At 37.5% G+C, this 23057-nt stretch overlaps 1 protein-coding gene across 7 annotated transcripts in view; it reads left to right on the forward strand.

Annotated features, from left to right (window-relative positions):
• The window catches only part of Dnm3 (dynamin 3), a 531047-nt gene that overhangs the window by 192092 nt on the left and 315898 nt on the right, over positions 1–23057 (forward strand). For all 7 annotated transcript variants that reach the window (XM_010635626.2, XM_033762088.1, XM_033762089.1 and 4 more), the window contains exons 11-12: positions 2347–2433; positions 8315–8385. In XM_010635626.2, coding sequence (XP_010633928.1) covers positions 2347–2433; positions 8315–8385 — 158 coding nt within the window. The remainder of the gene's footprint in view (positions 1–2346; positions 2434–8314; positions 8386–23057) is intronic.

A 23057-nucleotide genomic window follows, 5' to 3' on the forward strand; every position in this document is an offset into this window, starting at 1 on the left:
CTCTCTCTCACACACACACACACACACACACACACACACACACACAAATCAGTCCCTCTGCCAAGGCCATTAAATTGGAGGAATTCTTAGATGACTCTACTTCATGGGATACTCTTGTCATTTTGCCCTTTCCCTGACTTAATGATGGCCATGTACTGGCCTGGGGTCCTTCAGCTGTCAAATATTTAGTTTCTGAATAAATATTTATATTGCTACTATTTGGCGGTTTTAAAAATAACCTTCTGCTGAAATCCTGTGTTGTTAAAGGCATCCCACCCCTCCTTGGTAGATCACTGCTCCTCTCATTGTTACTACTCAGTGGTGTGTGATTCTGTAACAGTGTAGCTGTGATGGAAGATCAAGGTGCCTGGGTGGCTGGGAATGCTGCCTGGGTGCAAGGGAGAAGCTCTTGTTCTGAGAGCCCTGAGCAGGTAGGTGCTTAGTGCGAGATGTACCACCCAGGTTTGTACTAGTCAAGAAGGACCAGGATTGGTTATCTGTCCCACCCATCTCTGAAACCTTATATAAACCTCACAAAAGATAATGTTACAGTGTCAAAAGAGGTTGTGGGGATGATAATGTACTGTGTCAAAATGGGCCCCTGGTGAATGTTTCTAAAATGGGAAGTGGAAGATCCCTTTGGATCCTGCAGTAGCTGTAATTTGTGAAAGAAGCTCTTGTGAGTATATGTCACAGGATTCAGATAGGAACAACTTCTGATCACTCTTAAAATGAGGCATTGGCGGCCTCATGAAGACACACTGGATTGCAACTTTTGAGGTGATGAAGGCAGCTAAGTGTCTATATTTTTATGATGTTGTTATAAAAGTTTTCTATATCCACTGCGGATCACTTTGGAAACACAGAGGAGTAAAATTATGCAAAATTCAGATTTCCCAGTGTGTATTAGCGTGTGGTAGTGTTTATGTAGATCTCTTCCTTTACTGGCCAGTAGATTTGTAGCACAAGGAGGTCCGGTGAGCTGGTGGTTGTGATAGTTCTGTGAAGCACAGCAGCTTGTTATCTTGTGAAGACACCATGTGCATCATGCAAGCTGTAAATGTGGCAGGCACAGTGACCCTGGACAGCCACAGAGCAGCCACATCTGAAAGATGCCTCGTCCTAACTCTTAGGAGTTTAGGCAAACATTATGTGCTTAAGTATTACTCAAGCACTTTGGGATTGTAAAGTTCTTTGGTATGTCCTGGAAGATTATCAAGGGCATAGGGTGGTGTGTAGCTCTGTGTGTGAGTGTGTGTGTGTGTGTGTGTGTGTGTGTGTGTAGAGTTGTAGGTAATCACATCAGTTACTCAGTGGGCTAATTTTCTTCCTTTGGCATCAAAATACAAATACTGTAACAATAGATATTAAAAATGTAAGTTGAAATGACCACATTCTATTCTTTAAGTGGATCTACATTAACCTTTTTGACTTTGTCAGTTACTTACGTGTTTCTTGTGCTTGACAAGCTCTATATCCCCCACCATCACTTCCCAAGACCTTTGTCTGATTAAATTTGTCTTCTAGATTAGGGCTATTTAACCATTCCCAGAGCATCCTATTTTCCTCTGTATTGAAAAAAAACTAATTAATGATTAACTTTTACAGAGTGTCTTTAGAACAATTATCTGCATGATGGGGTAAATGACCACCATACATTATTTCTGCAGTTTTAGAAAAATGTGTCCACATATATATATATACCTATTGGGTAGAATTTTCAAAAAATCATAGTAATCTCTCTGTGACTCATGGAATGAATCATGTTCACCAGATAATGAGTAAGACCTTGGGCTCTAGAATCCTGAAACTGGAGTTGAAACCCTGGGTCTTCCAGTTCTGAGCTATTTGGTCTTGGGTAGGTTACTTAACCTCTCTGTGCTTCAGTTTCCTCCTCCGTAAAATGAGCTTAATAGTTAAATCTGTTTCTTATTTGTTGTGAATATTCAGTGAGATCATTCATGAAGCGCATGTGGTAAGCACTACATAAGTGTCGGTTAGCCATTATCATTTTCCTCATCCACTTCTCCATCTTCTTCCTCTTGAGACTTTAAGTCCTCAGCTAGATAGTACCTAGGTTCTTGCTTTATTTCTAGGGAATTGCTGTGTGGGTTTTGAAGTCTCTCCTTTTAGATGATGCTACTGATTATAGTTTGTGGAGATGTGTTTATCACTTGGACATTCTTCTGCAGGAGTTCCTGACATTGCACTTTTGCTTCTAGAATTGTAACTAGTATCTTCTGTAAAATAGCATAATCTGTCTCTGCTTTTTTTTTTTTGTAGCACGATCTTTTGAGTACTGTATTATAAACACTCTGACCTGTTGTTGTTGTTGTTGTTTGACAGCTGGCAAATTTCCCCAGACTTTGTGAGGAAACAGAAAGGATTGTTGCTAACCACATTCGTGAGCGAGAAGGGAAGACAAAGGACCAGGTGAGGAGCGACCATCCCTAGTGAGCAGGGCCCTGTGGGAAGTGAAAGTCCTCTGTGCAGTTGTCTGCTGTCTCCAGCAGTTAGCCTAGCCCTTCTCTAGCCATGGAAGCAATAGTGGAACATATAACCACGTCGTATTCATTCTTACTTTTGTATGAATTCAATACATCTGTTACTATACTACTATGTTATGCATGTCAGATCCATAAGAAATATAAAGGCTTTAGAAGAATGAAGTTTATAATCAGTAAAAAGAGTTTCCATATTTTTTCCCTCAACACTTCATGATCATCCTGTACACCTCCCTAGCATATATACATCCCACTTTGAAAACCACTAATTCAGAAACACACCACATTTTTTAATTTAAGGGAAATTCTTAACTTTTAAGGGACTCACATATGGACTCCAGGATGTCCACACATTCCTAAAATGTTATGGAAAATGTTGAGTGGTTTTATGACTGAGGAGAATAGTCATAGCTTTTAATCAACTTATTCATGGAACTTATGAATGAAAACAAATTTAAGATCTGCTTTTCGAAACATTTCTTACTATTTTGTATGGAGTAACCTTGGAATTATCTTCTAAACCTAAGTCTGTTATTTGGAAAGATTATTTGTTTGGTGAGGATAATTCCTTTAAAAAAGAAGGACTACTTGGAAATAATAAAATTTTCTCATATTTAAATGGATTTTCCCAGGTAGGACATACAAAGGTTTTCAGATACTTTTGACTTTTACAATAAGGCTGCATGTGTGACATGGAGGAGAGAACATTTGGCTTAGGTCACGTGTTCTCCACTAAATAACCACATGTTTGTGTGTCAGTCACATTTTTGGACTGTTGTTTTCTCATGCACAGCATTGAGATATTGATCTGTATAATCTTTGAAGACCTCTATAAATTAGTACTTCAGTATTGTGTGATTCTCAGGTGAGTCGGAAGAAGGAGGGGGAAGAATGGAGAAAAAAGACAGTGGCCAAAAAAAAAAAAAAAAGGGATTAGAGAGAGATGCCATGTTGGAAGAGATGTGTACAGAGCAGTATGTGTAGTGGTAGTGGAGGGCAGGAGGAGAAAGTGGAGAGGCAGAGGGCTGGAGGCCCGGCAGCCTGGGACGTTATTGAGTGACTCCAGAAACAACTGTTTCTCTGCTTGGTCCGTGGGACTCACTGTTACTACTTTTTATCATTGTGCTTTGAGAGTTAATTAACCACTATTTATAGTTTTCACTTGTTTTCCAGCTTTCACAATCTTGGATAGCTATGAAGCCAGAAGTAAAAATAATAGGCATGGTGACTTAGTGGACATAAACAAGTCAGTAGTAACTCAAGAGTCAGTGACATGAAGCCTGGGGCTAGATATGTAGCTCCCAGCTAGAGGTGCCCTCCTTCCCTACCTATTGTCTCGGACCAACAAAACTTAACTTCTTAAAAATCGGCTGTACACCCAATCAGAAGTAAATAAGCTGTTTTAATTGAGTGTCATTAAACTATTCAAAGTATAATATATCCTGTTTACCTGTTAGGAATACTCTGCAAAATAATACTAAAGGGAAATAGTACAGTTATTAAACATCTTTGTGATTATAGCAAAGGCAGTTGTTGACTTGTTTCATGTTTCCTAATTTTTGTTTTGCTAAAATGACATTTTCAAATTTAGCATTTGTTCTGGAAGAACCAGGTCCAGTGTATGAAACCTGGTTCCAGTGTGCCGTGAGACTGAAGAGAAAGGCAGACATATCCAGGATTGTGTAATTTTTGGGGGTCTTATTGACAGAAGTGTGGTCCTGGGTGGCCACAGGATCAGGTGTATCCCTGGAATTTGAATCAGAGATGGGAGCTTATAAAATGGTCAGGAAAAATGACTTCATCCAAGCCAGAATGCATCTAGTTTATCTCAAGAGCCAGGCACATTCCTGATACCAGTGTCAAATCCTAAAGCTCCATATCCTGCATTACTGGGTTTGTCTAGTTATAGCATGCTGAGAAACTATGTATCGGTAGACAGGAATCCACCAGGGTTACTCAGGGACAGTCATAGAAGTTGTGACACAAGATGGCTGCCGTCGTGTCAAGATGAATCCGTCCTGCTTTGTTCAGATTGTTGGCTCTAGGTTCATACTACTTGACCTAAAATCCAAACTCTATCATTAACTTGATTTTAACCTGTAACTTACCATCTTTATAGTTCAATTTCCTCATCTAAAAGTGGGATAATGGTGCTGGGCATGGTGGTGCACACCTGTACCCCCAGCACTCAGGAGGCTGAGGCAGGAGGATCGCTGTGAGTTCAAGACCAGCCTGGGCTACTGAGTTCCAGGTCAGACTCAACTACATAGTGAGACCCTATCTTAAAAAAAAAAAAAAAAAAAAAAAAAAAAAAAAAAAAGAGTGGGATAATGAATTAACTCAGAGGTGTTTCTGTGAGGATGAAATGAAGTAATCCAAATACAGTTCTTAGATTTTAAGTTGTCATTTTTCCCAGAGAGCTATGATGCATGATAAATATGAGAAAGAATTATCTTTCCAGATTTCAAGAACACTTATCTTTCTTATACAAATCAGATTAATTAAAGGGGTGAATCCATTCTTCAGATGTGATAAGGGAGGTGCGGGCTTCTCCCTCTTGAATGATAATCTCAGATGTCCTGCTCTGATAGTTATCAACTGCCTCTCAAGGCTAGCAGTGGTCACTTCTAAAACAGAGCTGTGTGCTGTAGTAGAAACATGCATTTTGGTAATATGATTTACCGTTTAAATTCTGAGCTATGTGTTGCCTTGGGCCATATTGTACTTCTGAAATACAGAATCTGATCAGGTTGACTCGTTTCCCTAGAGCCCTGCTCCTGAACTGTTTTGAGGCATTCTTTTAAAAAGAGAATAATTAACTACCTCTGCTCAGGAAGCTTTGTGAGGGAAACATCCTCAAAATGAAACATATAAATCTGTCCATGAGCTTTTATCTTAAACAAAGATTTTTGGAACATCTATGCACACCAGCTGTTCTTCTAGGAGTTTCCATACATGTAACTGTGTGTCAAAGTGACTGACTCTGGATGGTTACTACTTCCAGGAGTAGCTTTACTTTTTCTTCAACTAAATATTCAATAATGGTGGGTGAAAGCAAAGTGTGAAACTCAGGAAGTGTAAAAATGAGAAAAAAATGTGATGTTCTCCTTTTCATTCCCTATATGTGACCTGGCCTTTTGCTAGGGTGAACAGAGCCTCCCCATTTCCAAGAGCATAAATAAGAATAGCCATAGCTTATATTGTTTTCTAGTTTGTTCCCCTTATGCTGCAGTCCAAGTTAATTTGTGCAAGTGTCCAAGATGAGACAACCTTTGGTTATGTTGAGAACTTTGCTGATATTTTACTCCTTGTGGTGGCAACAATTTATTTATACTTAAATATGACAGTTTTATTAGCACGAAGTCCTGACCAGATGGGTTTAGGAATATAATATTCAACAGAATCCACCTTAATTGTTGGATGAATAGAAGCACTTCTAGAGTTAATCTAATAAAAAGTCACTGTTCCTAACTCCTCAGTATTCTTTCTGAGATAGATCTGCACCTAATGATATAAAACCTTTTCATATAAATATGATATTATTGACTCAACAGCCCCTGTGCTTTGAGTATATTTTTGGTGCTGGGCTCAGATTCAGAGTGAACTTTTAAATCTTTTCTTGACAAGTCCCCTTGTGACTCTTAGCAATATTTGGTCAGATGACTGGTTGAGATTAGCCACAAAGGCAAAGCCTCAGAGTCCTTAACACTACGTACTGACTAAGAAACAATACTAAGTGAACACACGTATACATTGCTCCCTTCAAGACAAATTTTTCTTCAATCTTAGTAGAGAGTTACAAAATTAAAAGCACAAATATTTATTGAGCACCCACTACATGTATCGTGCTAGATTCCGGGGATAAGCTGATGAAGAAGACAAACATAACCCTGCTTCTAGTTTTGTAACGAAAGAGAAACAGCAAAAAAAATTATGGCAATAATTAATTACCTTTGTAGTAAACATCAAAATTAAAAAGCACAGGGTGTGTGAGGTATGATCAAAACACATTTTAACATTATTACAGTGAAGGTCACATTGCTATTAAACACCTTTAAAACACGCCCCCACTTTGAACACGTGTGTCCTCTCATTCTTGCCACTTTCTGAAGCAGTTATCAAAGTCCTCTTTTGTGAGTCTTTGGTTGTGCTGTCATTTTTGTCTCGATGTCCTGAATCAATTCAAAACGTTCACCTTTCACGGTCATTTTACTCTGAGGAGGAGTCAGAAGTTGCATGGTCCCAGACCCAGTGAAGAAGGTGGATAAGAGTACACTGTGATGTTTTTAGGAGGCTCCTTTCCATTGGATGGGGCTCGGCAGCAGAATGACAGAACAAGTGTATTCAAAGTGAGGAGGAATAACTTGAGGGGAATTAATGGCAATGTGTCTTTTACTGTAATAAATTTAAACATTCACTGTATGTTTTGATCACACCTTGTGATACACATATGTACAATCTGAACATGGGATCCAGACTACCTGAGAGTCCTAGACTGGTACAACCTGGTCTCGCAGAAGGATAAGGAATGAAAATCGGGGAAGATTTTCCCAGGAAGTACCCAGTGGGGAGTGTGATGTCAAGTACGCCTGTGAACTGTTAACCAGAAGAGCTCTGATGCACTTGTGTGTTACCCTCTGTGAAGGCAGGACAACGTGTAAATCTCATCATGATCATCAAACGTCCCACAAGGCAAAGTGTGCAGCTCTGGAGGTTTTGAGGCAGTGGCTCTTCTGTGTTTTTCACTGTCAACAAGCCTGAACATGATGGAAAGAAGTACTTTGCAGTTGAGGGAATGTAGAAGGCAGGACCCATTGTGGAAGGTCTTTGGAATAAGACCCTCTCTCTTAGAGCTCCTGGTTGCTCCAGTCCCCTCTTGTTCTTTCTCAGCCTCCTCATTTCCCTTTTGAAGAATATTTTTTCTCAGAGAGGCCTTCCAAATCTCTGACTTAGAGTTTACAAGTACCTTAGGGTTAGAACATTTTCTGGTGCCTGGACATGTGTTTGATCCATTCCTTCATAAATCTGTCTTGACATCCCAGGCCCTGCTCTAGGCCTGGGGGCTATAGCAGCCTGTATACCGCATCTGCAAAAGCTTGCTCGGTCAGCTAGTAGTGCCACGAAGGAAAACAAGGTAGGATACAATGCTAGAATAGTAAGAGTGCTTAGATAGATCGGGGAAGATCCCTTTGATGAGGGACATTTTTCTTTTTTCAGAGACCGGGCTGACATTTTGATTTGATAATGAGGCCTACTGATCTCAAGGGAGGTTTTACTTTCAGTTGTGTCTTTCCTTTCTCAGTTGTTTGATGGTATACTTCTGATTGCAGAGGAAGAACTGAAGAGATGGAAAGGGAGAGAAAAAGAACAAGAAGTAACATTGCTTATGTGTGCTTTCCCTTCTTTTGAATGCTGTGCTATGTTTTGGAGGAACAGAAAAATTTTAGCGAATAATATATAATTTATCAGATTACTTTTCATTTAGTTTTCTAACTTATGAATTTAGAGTGCAAAGGTGTGGGTCTAATGAAGAAAAATCAGTGCAACTTTTCATTAAAAATCACTTTAAAAATTAAATGCATGGGCCCTGCAGGCATGCTGTGATCCCAGCACTCAGGAAACTGAGAAAGGAGGATCGCCCAACGTCCAGGCCAGTTTAGGCTACATGGTGAATTTCAGGCCAGTCTGAATAGTGAGACCCTGGCTCAAGAAAATTAAATACAGATAAATAATTTATAGCCAGTTATTGAATTTAATGTTTGAGAATTTCTAAAATGGGTGTCATTGATGTGATTCTTTTTGCCTTGCAGGTACTGCTGTTGATTGACATTCAGGTCTCTTACATCAACACCAACCATGAAGACTTTATTGGCTTTGCAAAGTACGTGAAAACACTTGATTGTCATTGTTGATTCCTGCTGGTTTGTACAGAACACACACTCCAAAATTCTACTGGAAAGCACTACCTCTGTCCGTGTTAACTTCAAGCCTACCTATTTAGGAAGTCTGGACTCCATGGCCCAGGGGCAAATTACTAATCTCTCAATAAAGTACTACAGTTAGCTGTACTCTAAAGCAATTGAAGTCTTATGTTTTAGATACTCATTATTTCTGGAATATGATCTGCAGTTTGTACTTGAACCTCCATAGATAAGCCGTAACAGCTGTTCATTTAAAATTTGTTTGAAACAATTTCTCACGTGTATTTGAAATAGCGAGTACAAGTCATAGGATACAAATTCTTAGGACTTCTCTAAATCAGCATGCAGAGGCCTCTAAAAATGATCCTTTGTGAACTTAGATCGAATCAGCTGGGCTGAACATTCTTTTTTTAAAAAATCACATGTATATAGCTTATCTATCATTTACATATATTGCTATTCTAAACAGATACTGTCATATGGACATTATGGCCAGCTATTAATATGTTATTCATCATTCAATGTTTTCAACACCCTGAATCCACTTTATTTTCTTGGAATCAATTTTTGTTTAATTTAAAGTAGCATATTCTAACTCTAGTGATATTTAGGTCTTGCAAGTGGTCCCAATTTCAAATTTATAAAATAGTCTATTTTATATAAAATGTAAAATAAAAGAGCCTATGTACTTCTACTTTAACTATACTTCTATAGAACAGAGACAAATAAAAAGTAAAACACAACTAATGTCAAACTAATTTACTATTATACCCTGATTTAGGAGAAACAGATAAATAGACCAAGGGATTAAACAGTGGTCTGGGAAATTACAGGAATGTTTTAGGGAGAAAATTCCCAGTTATCCAACCTGAATTATCTAAATCTAATCTAGGTTATTTTGGATGCCTAGCTAATAGTCTAAATACATTTTATACCTAGTGGTTATTACTGTTGAGTAGTGAGTTCGTTTTCCTGGATCACTTTCTGTCTGTGTAGTATGAACATACTTGTTAGAAGACAGTGATAAGTATGTCTCCCTGGCTACCTACTCCTTCTTCTAGGTAGGTATTGGCTCCCAAGAGTCTACACAGACCTGCCCTGTCCCCAGGACTCTCACCATTTGCGCTGTTCGTTTCCTTCTGCAAAATCGCACCGACTCTAATAAGTGCTCTTGTCCCCAGGTCTGGAAGGGTGATCTGAGAATTCCTTCTAGACCTCCTCATGTTCAGTGAACACCAAGAGGCCTATGCTAAATTCTCCTTTGGTTTCCATGAGAGGAAAGAAAGAAAAAAGTTGTTGTTACCTTTACTTAAAAGACAAATCCTTGAAAAATATCAGGAATGGTGCCTTTCATATTTGTTTTTATGGATTACAAATGCCAGTTATAAAAGCATAGCAGATGTAGATGTAAACTTGACAGAATTACTTAAAAGTGAAAAGGACATTGTATTGCTCACCACTTTGTCACTGTTTTTCAGTTTTTGGGGAAAGGGAGAAAAGGGCAGGATTCCTTTGGGAAAAGTCAAAGTTTTTAATATATTTATGTAATCAGTGCCACAGTTTAAATTTAAATAGAGAGTTGCCTATATTCTTTTTGAAACTTTTTTTTTACCTGGATTATCTTTTCCTTTTGCATTGTTTTGTGTGTTTGTTTGCCCCCCAATCTCTCTCTCTTCCTTCCTTCTTTCCCTCCCTCCCCTTTCTTTCTATTTTTAAAATAGATGGGGTAGAATTTAATTCTTTCCTAATAATTCAATGTTTTCTTCCCAGGAGCTGTGGAATTGTAATATAATATTGATTTCTAGATTCTCAAAGGCATGCACATTTTCAAGTTTAATACTTTCAAACATAGAATTTTCTTGCAGTTTCCTTATAACCCAGGTAACTGTTCCCATTTATTAAAAAATGAGATAGAATATGACTCTTTATGATGTTGGGGAGAGGAAAAAAATCCATTGTTAAAACTGTTGTAGAAATCCAGCAACCTTGCGTATTTCTTTCTTTCTTTTATTTTTTTTTCCTTGTATATTTCTTGTCTCATCTAAACTCTCTAAAGGACTGATCTGGGAGTCACAAGTCTGGGCATTTTTTTCTAGGATTCTGGCAAGGAATTTAGCCTTCCCATATTTTAATTTACTGATATATCAAATGGAATACTAAATAATTCCTGTATTGTGAACCTTTCAGGGTTATTGGCAGATCAAATTCATGAAGTTATGTGGACATACTTTAGAAAACTATGATGTAGTCTATAAAAATGAGTCTCTCTCTCTCTCTCTCTCTCTCCACACACAAACACACACACACACACACACACATACACACACACAAACATGCATTTGGTTTCTAGATACACCATTTTATGTTGTAATAAAATATATAATGACTAAAATACAGTAGGATAATTACTACTGGATATTTTAGTTGCTAACATCATCTCCAGAGACAATATTTTTATTTTTGATTATCATATACTAATTAATGGGGTTCACGGTGACATTTCAATACATGCATATATTGATTCAGTATGTCAATCACTTCCAACCTCCCTTTATCCTCCCTTCCTAACCTCTAATATTCATGATCAAAAATGATGTTTTGCACTAAGACTCAGAGTAAATGTTCTATCCATTTATGTGCTGAGTTGAAGTACATTTAAATGTGACATGTGATAATTATGAAAATGAAGAAATGCTCATTTCAAAATCACTTTGATGGGTTGTGGTATTTGCTATGCTTTTAAAAATTAAAAAAATATGGTTGTAGCTATAAATTTTAAAGCTGGCAGAAATGCTGTTCCCATCAAGGAAGAAAAGTCAAGCCGTAGTTGACGACAATTATGTAAGTATTTTCAGTTCCAAAGATAGAAAATTAAAGTCTGCGGTTGAGCAAAATGAGCATTTGTTTCCTGAGAATTTTTTTTTTTTTAGAGAGTTGCCAGAAGAGAGGGGAACACCTCTCAGATTTATAGGATGGTGATGGACGTAGTATTTTACAGATGTCATTTGTTTTAAACTGGGATGATTTCTTTTGTTCTAAATTTTTTAAGGGACAACAAATTTCTAAAATTAGATTAGTAGAATGTTTAGTGTCAGAGTAGCACTCAAAACATCTCAAAATTCTTTTCTACTGTAGAATTTATCCGTTGGGTATGTGAAACTTCATTTGCTGTCTCTCAGTTGTTTGTTCCACATGGACCATAAAATATGTACCATGTGTCATATGTCCAAGTGTATGTACTCTGCTGTCTTTGGAATTTCCTGACTTCCAAAAGCTTGGCTGTACAACTATCATATATAGTTTCTGAACCTAAAAATTCAGTATTTCAGAAGTAAATGGCAACTTTTCCTGTGACTTAAGGATTTTAATTTGTCATTTGAAGCCCAGTGTTATATTTTCTAATATATCCAATTTTCGCGATATAAGAAAATAAGGATGAGTCCAATCTTTCGTCCACTTCTCATTCTCAGCAATCCAGCTCTTTGAAGAGTGGGGCAAGCTTCTTAGCCGAACACCTTGGGAAGTAACATTGCAAATTCTTGTGCTTGTTCCATGACACAATTTGCTCCTGAGTTATAAGATTTATGCAATCTAGTGGTCTGAGAGAAAGAGGACCTCAGATAGAGGCTGTTAAAGTAACGTCTCTATACCATAAGCGGCAGACCAAGGTCTTTGTTTTTCGATCTGCTGAGTAGGTCTCAGCACCTGTTTTCTCACAGTGGAAATAATACCGTGTGCATGGTTCAGTTCTTGTTATATGAGCACCATGAAAATTGCATGGGTTGTAGCATTCGTTATATCTACTTCCTGATCTTCTGGGATGCCTCTGTTGCCATTTTACAAAAATGTGTATTTGAACCTTGCCCCCAGTTCCAGAGCAAATGTGATCTTTCCCTTCACATTCTTCTTTTATGCTTCCCCAACACAACATTGTAATCTATTATAATGGTATTTCTAGTTCCTGTTCTTACACAAGAGTGTTCCCAGTCTGATAGAATCTGAACGTGGGTGTTAGAGCATAACAAGATTCTTCTTTTGACTCATATGCAAGTTTAGCTATTAAATTCCTGCTTGCTCACTGGGATTCTTAGGTAGAAAGATAAGCCTGAGCAGCTAGAAAGGGCATCAATAGTATCACCTATTCAAATATGTTAAACATTTTAATACTCAAGGAACATTTTAAAAATAAGTAGGCTTCCACCCCCAAATCTATTAGTTTGGACTTCATTTTCATTTTTAAGGTGAATCTTGTGAGATTAGTGATCCTTCTTTCATAGCCAGCCCCCTAGTTCTTCTTTAAGATTTTCTTGAATAATATTTGGCCTTGTGCTCGCTTCGGCAGCACATATAATAATATTTGGCCTGACGTTTCTGCAGACACAAATGACGTCAGCTCTTTTCCCTTTGCCTCAGTCTGATTGGATGAGTCAGACTTATACATAGCACTCTTGGGAAGGGTGCACAATCTTGGAGTAATTCTAAAAAAGCTTCATTTCTCCACAGCACTGTTACTCAGTAGAACTTTTTGAAATGAAGGAAATATTTTTTAACCTGTGTGGTTCAGTATGGTAGCCACTAACTGTATGTGACTGTTTAGTACTTCAGATATGGCCAGAGAAATGGAGGAAATGAAAGTTTAATTTAAAGTTTAAATTTTTAATTTAAATTAGTTAAAGTATTAACTGCTGCATCTTTCTACCATCCACTGGATTGGACAGCAAAGCTCTCAGTCTTCTTTGGGAGCTCTTTTTCCTATGTCCATGGCCGAGTAACTGGGTCTTTAATCAGTACCCTTCCCTAGATGCCTTCTTTTCTCACTCACCGTGTTGTGCCTCACTGACCCCACTTGCTCCAGTACTTCAGTTACTAACTTTATCTGATGACTCCGAATCTCGATCTCCACTCCAAAACCTTTTCCTGAGCTGTGCTCCTTATTCAGCTGCTGACTGAACATCTCTGCTTGTGAACCCTAGAAATCTCAACCTGATAGTCCCAGATTGCACTAATTGTCTGCTTTTGTAATTTTCACCTCTTCCCACTCTTTGCAGATGCTTACACTAGACATCTGGACGTCATTCTGAACTTCTTGTTCTCCGATCTGTCCTCCCTTCATCTTTGCCAGATTCCTTTGACTCTTGCCATAGTAGTTTTTGAGTTTGTCTGTTTCTTTACATCATCACTGATGTACTAAAGTGAGGCCTCCTCTCTTTGTGTGGCTGCAGCAATCTCTGTGCCTCCTGTCATGGTCTTTCTCACTCCTTCTGGGATTCTCTATTGTTTTGGGTTGAATAGAGTCTAACCGTATTAACATGATTTCCAAGACCCTGTCTAGTCTGTCACCTGCTTGCCTCTTCTGCCTCTTCTACTGCAACCATTCCTCTCCACTCCACTCCCTGACATTATGCTACAGCTAGTTTGGACACTGGGATTTTTAAATATACCATACATACCTTGGACTCAGGACATGCCCATCATGTGCTTCTTTTTTTAAAAATTGAATTTATTGGTACATTCTACATAGACAGTACAGATACATTCATTACTGGGATCTTGTACCTTTACATGCCAGGTCTTGGTTCTCACTTTCTCCCCTTGTCCCCACCCTCCCTTCACCCCCTCCTCCCCACCTTCAAACACTTTAATTCTATTTTTACATTTTCTCATTTTTTTCCTTTTCCCTTATTCCCCTTTCCCTATCCTTCTCACTGTCCCCACACCTTTGGTCCTTTTCTTCGTATTTCACGTTGCTAATTGTCCCGTTAGGATCTTGAATACTATTTTAGTTTTTCACACCAGAGAAACTATTCGGTATTTGCATATGTGACTTATTTATTTCACTTAGTAGTATATCCTCAAAATATACCCATTTACCTATGAATGAATCTACTTTCTCATTCTTTATGGCTGAGTAGTATTCCATTTTATAGAAAAACCACATCTTCTTTATCCAATTTCCAACTGATGTGCAGATGGGCTGTTTCCAAGTTTTAGCTATTACAAACTGTGCTGCTATAAACATGGGTGCGCATATATCACTGTGGTATGATTCTTTTAATTCTTTTGGAAAGATACCCAACTGAGGGATGTCTGGGTCAAATGGAACCTCTAATCCTAGTTCTTTGAGGTATCTTCATATTGACTTCCATAGTGGTTGCACCACTCTGCACTCCCACCAACAATGAAGAAGGGTTCCTTTCTCCCCACAACCGTACCAACATTAGTTATTGTGTGATATCTTAATAGCAGCCATTCTTTGTGGGGTAAGGTGAAATCTCAGTGTTGTTATCATCTGCATCTCTTGAATGACCAGTGATGTGGAGCACTTTTTCATATATTTACTTGCTGCTTTTATTTCTTTGTCTGAGAAATGTCTGTTCATTTCAGATGCCCATTTTAGAATTGGGTCTTTATGTTTGGGGGGGCTGATTGTTTTGAGTTCTTTATATATTTTAGATAATAGGCTTTTGTCTGAGGAGCAACTGGTAAAAAGTTTTTCCCACATTGTAGGTTGTCTCTTAGTCCTGTTGATGGTTTCTTTTGCAGTGCAGATGAGATCCCAGTTGTTGATTCTTTCTGCTAGTTCCTGTGCTACTGAGGATTTGTTCATAAAGTCTTTTCCTATGCCAATGTCTTCCAGAGTTCTGCCTAACTTATCTTCCAGCAAGTTTAGTGTTGCTGTTTTAATATTTAGATCTTTAATTCATTTGGATTTTAATTTAGTGCATGGTGACAGATAAGGTTCTAGTTTTAATCTTTTGCAGGTTGAGATCCAGTTTTTCCAACACCATTTATTAAAGAGGCTGTCTTTCCTCTATTGGGGAATGTCAGCTCCTTTGTCAAAGATGAGGTAGCTGAGTGCATCTGGACTTGTTTTTGTGTCTTCCAATCTGTTCCACTGATCCTCCGGTCTGTTTCTTTGCCAGTACCATGCTGTTTTTATCACAGTGGCTTTGTTGTATAGTTTGAAATTGGGAATTGTTATACCTGCTGCCATGTGTCTGTTGCCTAGGATGGCTTTTGCTATTCTAGGTCTCTTATGGTTCCAAGTGAATTTTTGGATTCTTCTTTCTAGTTCTGTGAAGTATAGTGTTGGAATTTCAATTGGTATTGCATTGAATCTGTGTAGCAGTTTTGGTAGTATGGCCATTTTCACTATGTTGATTCTTCCTACCCAGGAGCAGGGGACATCTTTCCATTTTCTTATATCTTCCTTGATCTCTTTCTTCAGAGTGCTTTAGTTTTCAGTGTAGAGGTCTTTTGCTTCTTTTGTTAGATTGATTCCCAGATACTTCATTTTTTTGGGTGTTATTGGGAAAGGAATTATTTCCATAATTTCTTTCTCAGTGAGTCTGTTATTTGTGTACAAGAAGGCTGTTGATTTTTGAGTGTTGACCTTGTATCCAGCTTCTCTGCTAAAAGTGTCAATTAAGTCTAGAAGCCTTTTGGTGGAGTTATTTGGGTCTTTAATGTAGAGTATCATATCATCAGCAAATAATGACAGTTTAAGTTCTTCCTTTCCTATCTTTATTGCTTTAATTTCTTTCTCTTGTCTAATTGCTGTGGCTAATGTTTCCAGAACTATATCGAAGAGGAGTGGTGATAGTGGGCATTCTTGTCTTGTTCCTGATTTTAACATGAAGGTTTTCAGTTTTTGGCCATTTAATATGATGTTGGCTGTTGATTTTTCATAGATAGCCTTTATTAAGTTGGGACATAGACCATCTATTCCAATGTTTTGCAGGGTTTTTATCATGAATGGGTGTTGAATTTTGTCAAATGCTTTTTCTGCATCTATCGAGAGGATCATGTGGTTCTTGTCCTTGACTTTGTTAACATAGTGTATTATATTTTTTAATTTACGTATGTTGAACCATCCTTGCATCCCTGGAATAAATGCTACTTGGTCAGGATGTATGATCTTTTTGATGATCCTCTGTATTCTGTTTACTAGTATCTTATTGAGGATTTTTGTATCTATATTCATTAAGGAGATTGGCCTGTAGTTCTCTTTTTTAGTTACATCTTTCCCAGGTTTGGGAATCAAAGTGATATTTGCTTCCAGGAATGAATTTGGAGGTATTGCTTCTCTTTCAATTTCATTGAAAAGTCTGAAGAGTAATGGCAGTAGATCTTCTCTAAATGTCTTGTGAAATTCAGCAGTGAATCCATCAAGACCTAGGATTTTCTTTGTTGGTAAGTTTTTAATTACATTTTCAATTTCACTAATTGTGATTGGGGTGTTTAAAATGTTTTTATCTTCTTCGTTCAACTTTGGTAATTCATAAGTATCTAGAAAGCTGTCCATTTCCATTTTATTAGAGTACAGGTTCTCATAGTATGTATTAATGATCCTCTGGATTTCTGTGGAATCTGTTGTGACTTTGCCTTTTTCATTCCTGATTGCGTGAATCTGAGCCTTTTCTTTCCTTTTTTGGATAAGTTTTGTTAAGGGTTTATCAATTTTATTTATTCTTTCAAAACACCAATTCTTTGATTCATTGATTTTTTGTATTGTTTTCTTAGTTTCCATCGCATTGATTTCTGCTCTCATCTTTATAATTTCCTCTCTTGTTTGAGCTTTGGGTTTTTCTTGCTCTTGTTTTTCTAGGAGTCTAAGAGTCATTGTTAGGTTATTTATTTGAGCTTGCTCTGTTTTCCTAATGTGGGCATTCAGTGGTATGAATTTTCCACGTAGAACTGCTTTCATTGTGTCCCATAGATTCCTGTATGTTGCACTGGCATTTTCATTTATTTATAAAAACTGTCTGATTTCTTCTTTAATTTCCTCTGTGATCCATTGATTGTTCAGAAGAGTGTTGTTCAATTTCCATGTGTTTGTGAAGTTCCTACAGTTTCTTATGCTATTGATCTCCAGCTTTATTGCACTGTGATCTGATAATATACAGGGAATAACTTTAATTCTTTTGCATTTATTCAAACCTATTTTGTGAGCTAGTGTGTGATCTATCTTGGAGAATGACCCATGTGCAGCTGAAAAGAATGTATATTCTGATTTTGTGGGGTGGAACACTCTATAGATGTCTAATAAGTCCCTATGTTCTAAAGCTTGGTTCAGTGCTAGCATTTCATTGTTGATTTTTTGTCTAAATGATCTGTCTATTTGTGATAGTGGAATATTCAGATCCCCCACTACGATTGTATTAGTGGTTATTTGATTTTTCATGTTACTTAATATTTGTTTTATATAGTTGGGGTCATTTATATTTGGTGCATATATGTTTATGATTGTCATTTCTTCCTCTTGGATTGTTCCCTTTACAAGGATGTAATGTCCTTCTTTGTCTCTCTTAATCAGTTTTGGTTTGAAGTTTGGTTTGTCTGTGAATAAGATTGCTACCCCTGCTTTTTTCTGGGCTCCTGTCACATGGAGAATTGTTTTCCATCCTTTCACTTTCAGTCTATGGGCTTCTTTTTGCACTAGGTGTGTTTCGTGTATACAACATATTGTTGGATTTTGCTTCTTAATCCATTCTCCCAATCTGTTTCTCTTGATTGGTGAATTGAGGCCATTGACATTGATAGTTATAACTGATATGTACTGACTTATTATTGTCATGTTATTGTCCTTTTGTTGACTCTTTTTAATTTTTTGCCCTCTCCTTTTAGTTTCTTGCCTTGGCTATTTGATTTGCTCTGTTGGGCCTCCTGGTGTTGTGATCTTCATTGTCTTTTTCTAGGATATTGTTTAAAATTCTTTGTAGTGCTGGTTTAGTATTCATGAAGTTTCTCAAGTGTTCTTTGTCATGGAAGTATCTTATTTCTCTGTCCATTTTGAAAGAAAGTTTTGCAGGACACATCAGTCTTGGTTGTAGGTTGTTTTCTTTTAGAACTTGAAATACCTCACTCCAGGCTTTCCTCGACCTGAGGGTTTGTGTTGAAAAGTCTGCTGTGATTCTGATGGACTTTCCTTTGCATGTGATATTTTCTTTTCTCTTACTGCTTGTAGTATTTTGTTCTTCTGTTGGGTTTCTGGGATCTTGATTATTATATGTCTAGGTGTAGATTTTTTTTGATGTGGCCTCACTTATCTGTATGTCAAATTCTTCCCCTCTGTTTGGGAAGTTTTTATCATTAATTCTGTGAACAGCTTTTTTAAGTCATTTGTATTTTCTACTGGTACTTCATGGATTCCTATCAGTCTTATGTTATTCTTCTTTGCTTCATCTAGGAGTTGCTGGATCGATTTCTCATGCTCCCTTACTGTTTTTAAGAGACTTCTCTTTTTATGGTCACTGTCTGCTATCCTATCTTCTATATCGGAGATTCTATCTTTGCCATCTTTTATTCTGTTGTGTATGCTTTCAGTAGAGTTTTTAATCTCCTGGATATCTGTTTGAATCTGTTTAATGGATTAAATTTCTTTCCTGTGTTGGACATTTATTGTTTCCATTTCTTTCTTATGCTGGGCCTTCATGGCTTCTATTATGTTCCTAAGCTCATCTATTTTTTTGTCAGTGTCTGTTCTGGAGTCTTGAATCATGTCTTTCATTTTGCTCACCATCTCTATGGTTATCTGGGAAATAATTTCTGTTTTGAATTTTTCTAGAGCTTGATTGATCAGTTTTTTTACTTCCTGTGCTGTGAGTTCTGAGTGTCCTAGAGGTTCACTATCTGATTTTTCATCCTCCTTTGCCCTACTGTTTGCCATTGGTGGACTGGAAGTCTGTTTTTGTGGCTTGCTTAAGTTTTTTCTCATCTTTATTTTTGCTGTTGGGTTGCCCTTGATTCAATCTCTGTGTCATTAAATCTTCCTTATATCGTTGCGTCCCAGTCTTTGATTCTCTAATGACTTATAGACATTCTCATTTTCATAATTGAGAAAACAACTCATCAAGTCAATCCCTATCCTTTATTCCTATTGATACAATCAGGAACATAAAAGGATCAATAACCACCCTTTATCACCCACCATGCCTCTGCAGAGTGCGTCCAAGGACTGGCTCAATCAGGGGATCTAATAGCCGGGGGTGGGGGGCCACGATGCTGTTCAGCGGCACCCGCGCAGCTACCCTCCTGGTGCTGTGTCAGAGCTAGTCAGTGGTGCCCGCTGGAAATGGCGTGGCTCCAGAGGAGGCCTGTAGTTCGGGCCGGGCTGCACAGCAGAGGTGGCTCTGAGTCCAAGCCGGGTCATGTGCTTCTTGATAAATACTGATGGTTTGGTTATAAATAACTCTCACATCAAAATTCAATTCCATAAATATTTCTTAAAATACTACCATGCACCTTGTGCTTGGTGATGTTGGTAGGGAGAGAAGTAGAAATACCAAGTTTGACACAATATACCATCAGCTTTAGATGTTGTTGGAGGGAAGATAGAAGCCTGAGTCTCAGAGGAGCCTGTTTATGTGATGCAGGCACAAGAAAGGCTTTGGGAGCTCATGGACAGGAGAGATACTGGAGGTTTCCAGGAAGGCATAATCCAGAAATGGCAGTTGATTGGACTCTGAAGGCTGATAAGGACCCCAGCTGCCTATGAGAGAGGTTACTTTCCTGTCTTCCCTGCTTCACAGTTGATACTTCCTATTTTTATGAACGAATACTTTGATCATGGCCTTTGCTGGCTCAGAAATTGGCTACTATCTGCTCTCTACAGTGCACTAGCCAAATTATTTTTTATTAGCCTCAGCATACAGCTATTCTAGTAGATGACTTTAAAGTCTTTTATAAACCAGAATCTCTAATTATATAACTCTGCCATGATAGTTTTACTACCCACCATTTTCCTACATGCCTTATCTTTCTACTTCCTGACTTTGCCAGTATGATTCTATTCTTAGAATGCAGTTGGTTGTCTTCTTGTATTAACATTTACCTTTCAAGTCTTCTGTGAAATCTCAGATCATGTCAAACCGAAATGACATTTCTTCTTTCTGAACATTCAAAGCAATTATTATACATAGGGCTTATTTGATAAATAGTCACCACTGCCTCGACACACTCTTCTATTGTGTCTTTTGTTGTGCTTGCTCATGGATAAAGCTAGAAGAAAACATGCACACAAAGTTTTGAGCAGAGGTGGCATGGTTGTGATTTCTCTGTCATCTAATGTACTCTTATTTTTATTAAAATTTAAAGTTTTTTTTATACACTTATATTCATTATGTCTCAAGCATAAAACTAATAAATCTAATTTGTGTTTTAGTCTTGTAGCAGAACCTTCCATGGTTGCTTGTGTATAGTATGAAGTTATACCACTAATAAATACACACACAGGGCTGGGGATTTAGCTCAGTGGTTCCACCCCCTGCGTTGCAAGTGCAAGGTCCTGAGTTTGATCCCTAGCACCAAAACATAAAAAAATTAAAAAAAGCACACACACACAGTAAAAAGTTATGGAGTAATTGTATCTTGTATTTGAAACAGAAGTAGTTTTATCTCATTCCATTATAGTCTCATATGTTCATTTTAAATAGATCACATGCTTTACTTGCTGTGTTTTGTGTATGTATCTCTTTGCCTATACTACACAAATTGTAGATTTCTGATACCTAATCTATATTTATGTTGTCTTCCACATTGCCATGCTAAGATTTTTGACTTCTGTCAAATGAAAACATTATATATAGGTATATTTTATAGCATTGCTGAAATGACCAGTTAAATATCTGTGTCCAAGAATATATCCAAGAGTTTAAATTAACTTTCATTTCTTTAGGTGTTTTCTCAAGAACGTATTTTTAAATAAGTACTTTGAAATATTTTTAGTTCAATTATTATAACAGAAGAATTATAATGGCTATTTTCTAACTAGATAGGTTTTTAAAAATTGTGTTATGTGTGAAGTAACTGTAAGTAACTAAACATATCATTAAAAGTATATTTGAATTTTATGGGGCCATTGCCGTGAGATTATTCTTTGGATACAAAGTAATAATATTATTGTAGAGTTTATTTTACCTGTATTATTTGAGATTGGTTCAATTTTCAAGTTGCTGTGAAACTGTTTCTCTTTATGCATTAACTTATAGGAGGTAGATCATAAAAGTGCATTATTTTATAGATAGAAACCTGTTAGTGGAAATTCTCTTTATCTGGTGTTTCTAACAAGCTTCTGAGGGGAACTTTGCATCTCAAGGAATCTTGGATGTAAAAGAAACCTAAGAGGTTTACAGGTGTCCTCAGTGATAGAGCACTTGCTTAGCACATGCAAGGTCCAAGGTTTGATTCCCAGAACTGGACCCCTCTCGAACCTAAGCAACAGTCCGCTTCGCTACCCTTTCTCTACACATACACACTGTGCAGCTGAGCAACTGATGTTCGTTTAGGTCAGAGTCTGCCTAAGGCAGCACAGAATCATCAACACACTCTATCTTTTGCTTTGTATTTAGTTTTTTTTTCTCTTATGTGATTTTAAGGGGATCTACACAGAACTTCAGAGACTCAGTAATTTGCCCAAACTAGACACCTATGACCCTGTTACACTTTTGAAGTTACCATACCTAGTCAGAGTTTTACTCAAAACATCTTCTCTTAAAGAAAAACCTAAAGCATACATGTAGAGCCAGGAAGAGATGACCATAGTCCACGAGGAAGGCAGGATCACATTTATAAAGAGTCTAAGTATCCTGAAGAGGAAAGTGTCACTCTGGGGAAAGAATGTATGGGAGAGACTTTCAGCCCATCTCACCTCTTTCAGACCCTCACCTATGTCTGAAAACTGTAGATTACTCAGAGCAATGGTGAGAGATAGATGAATTTCATTTTGGTGAAGGGAAATAGACAGTTAAATAAAAACTAGAAAACTAGTAACTAAAGATAAGGAAAAAGCTGAAATTAGTAAACTAGAAGTTGTGAGAGAATACACGCTCATAAAATGTCCCTAGTAATCAAATATGGTGTGACTTTTCATCACCCGCCCCTGCCCACCCTCACAAATTTGAGAGCAGGGGAGCAGCTTAAATATATCAGGGGTGTTTGTAAAAGACGGCTGTTCTGGAGAACTGTGTGGTATTGATTTCTGTTGTACCACTGAACAGTGACTTTCCATGCCTTTAACCAGTTGAATGATGTCTTTAACTTATGTCTTCTCTATTTTAGACTATTCCATTGTTCTCCAAAACAGTGACTGAGAACTACTAAGCAAGTGGACAGAGGATAGAGTATTGCTAGTCTTCCCAGAATAACCAAAATGAGTTTTATCATTTTTTTTTTACATCCTTAGAGGCATCTATGAATCCACCAGAAGAAATTCTTCATCCTTTTGAAGGATAGAATAACAGAGCTTAAATGTGTAAGCTCTGAGGTTAAATTGTTAGTGTCATACTTGGACTTTAACCCTCTCTGCTACAGCATTCCCTTCTCTGACACGAGAAGAATAATAGTAACTACCCCACAGGGTTGTGGTAGGAAGTAAAATCACTAATATCTATAAAGCACTTAGAATATGGTATTTACTCAGTAAATCTTAACCTTAATTTTCATTACGGCTATTCTGCACACCCATGAGATATTGCAGCAACTCATATCGTAATTAGTGCAGCAGTGCGGCTTTTTCCAGGTTGGAGTTATTAACATTTTGGTCTGTGATTGGTAATTGTTAATAGAAGTGCCACTGAGTTGGTTTTGCTTCCAGAATTAAACTGACTATATATACATATATATAAATATATAT

This window comes from Fukomys damarensis, unplaced genomic scaffold, assembly GCF_012274545.1.
Source record: "Fukomys damarensis isolate Sample0158 unplaced genomic scaffold, DMR_v1.0_HiC HiC_scaffold_11, whole genome shotgun sequence".
In the NCBI taxonomy this organism is placed as follows: Eukaryota; Metazoa; Chordata; class Mammalia; order Rodentia; family Bathyergidae; genus Fukomys; species Fukomys damarensis.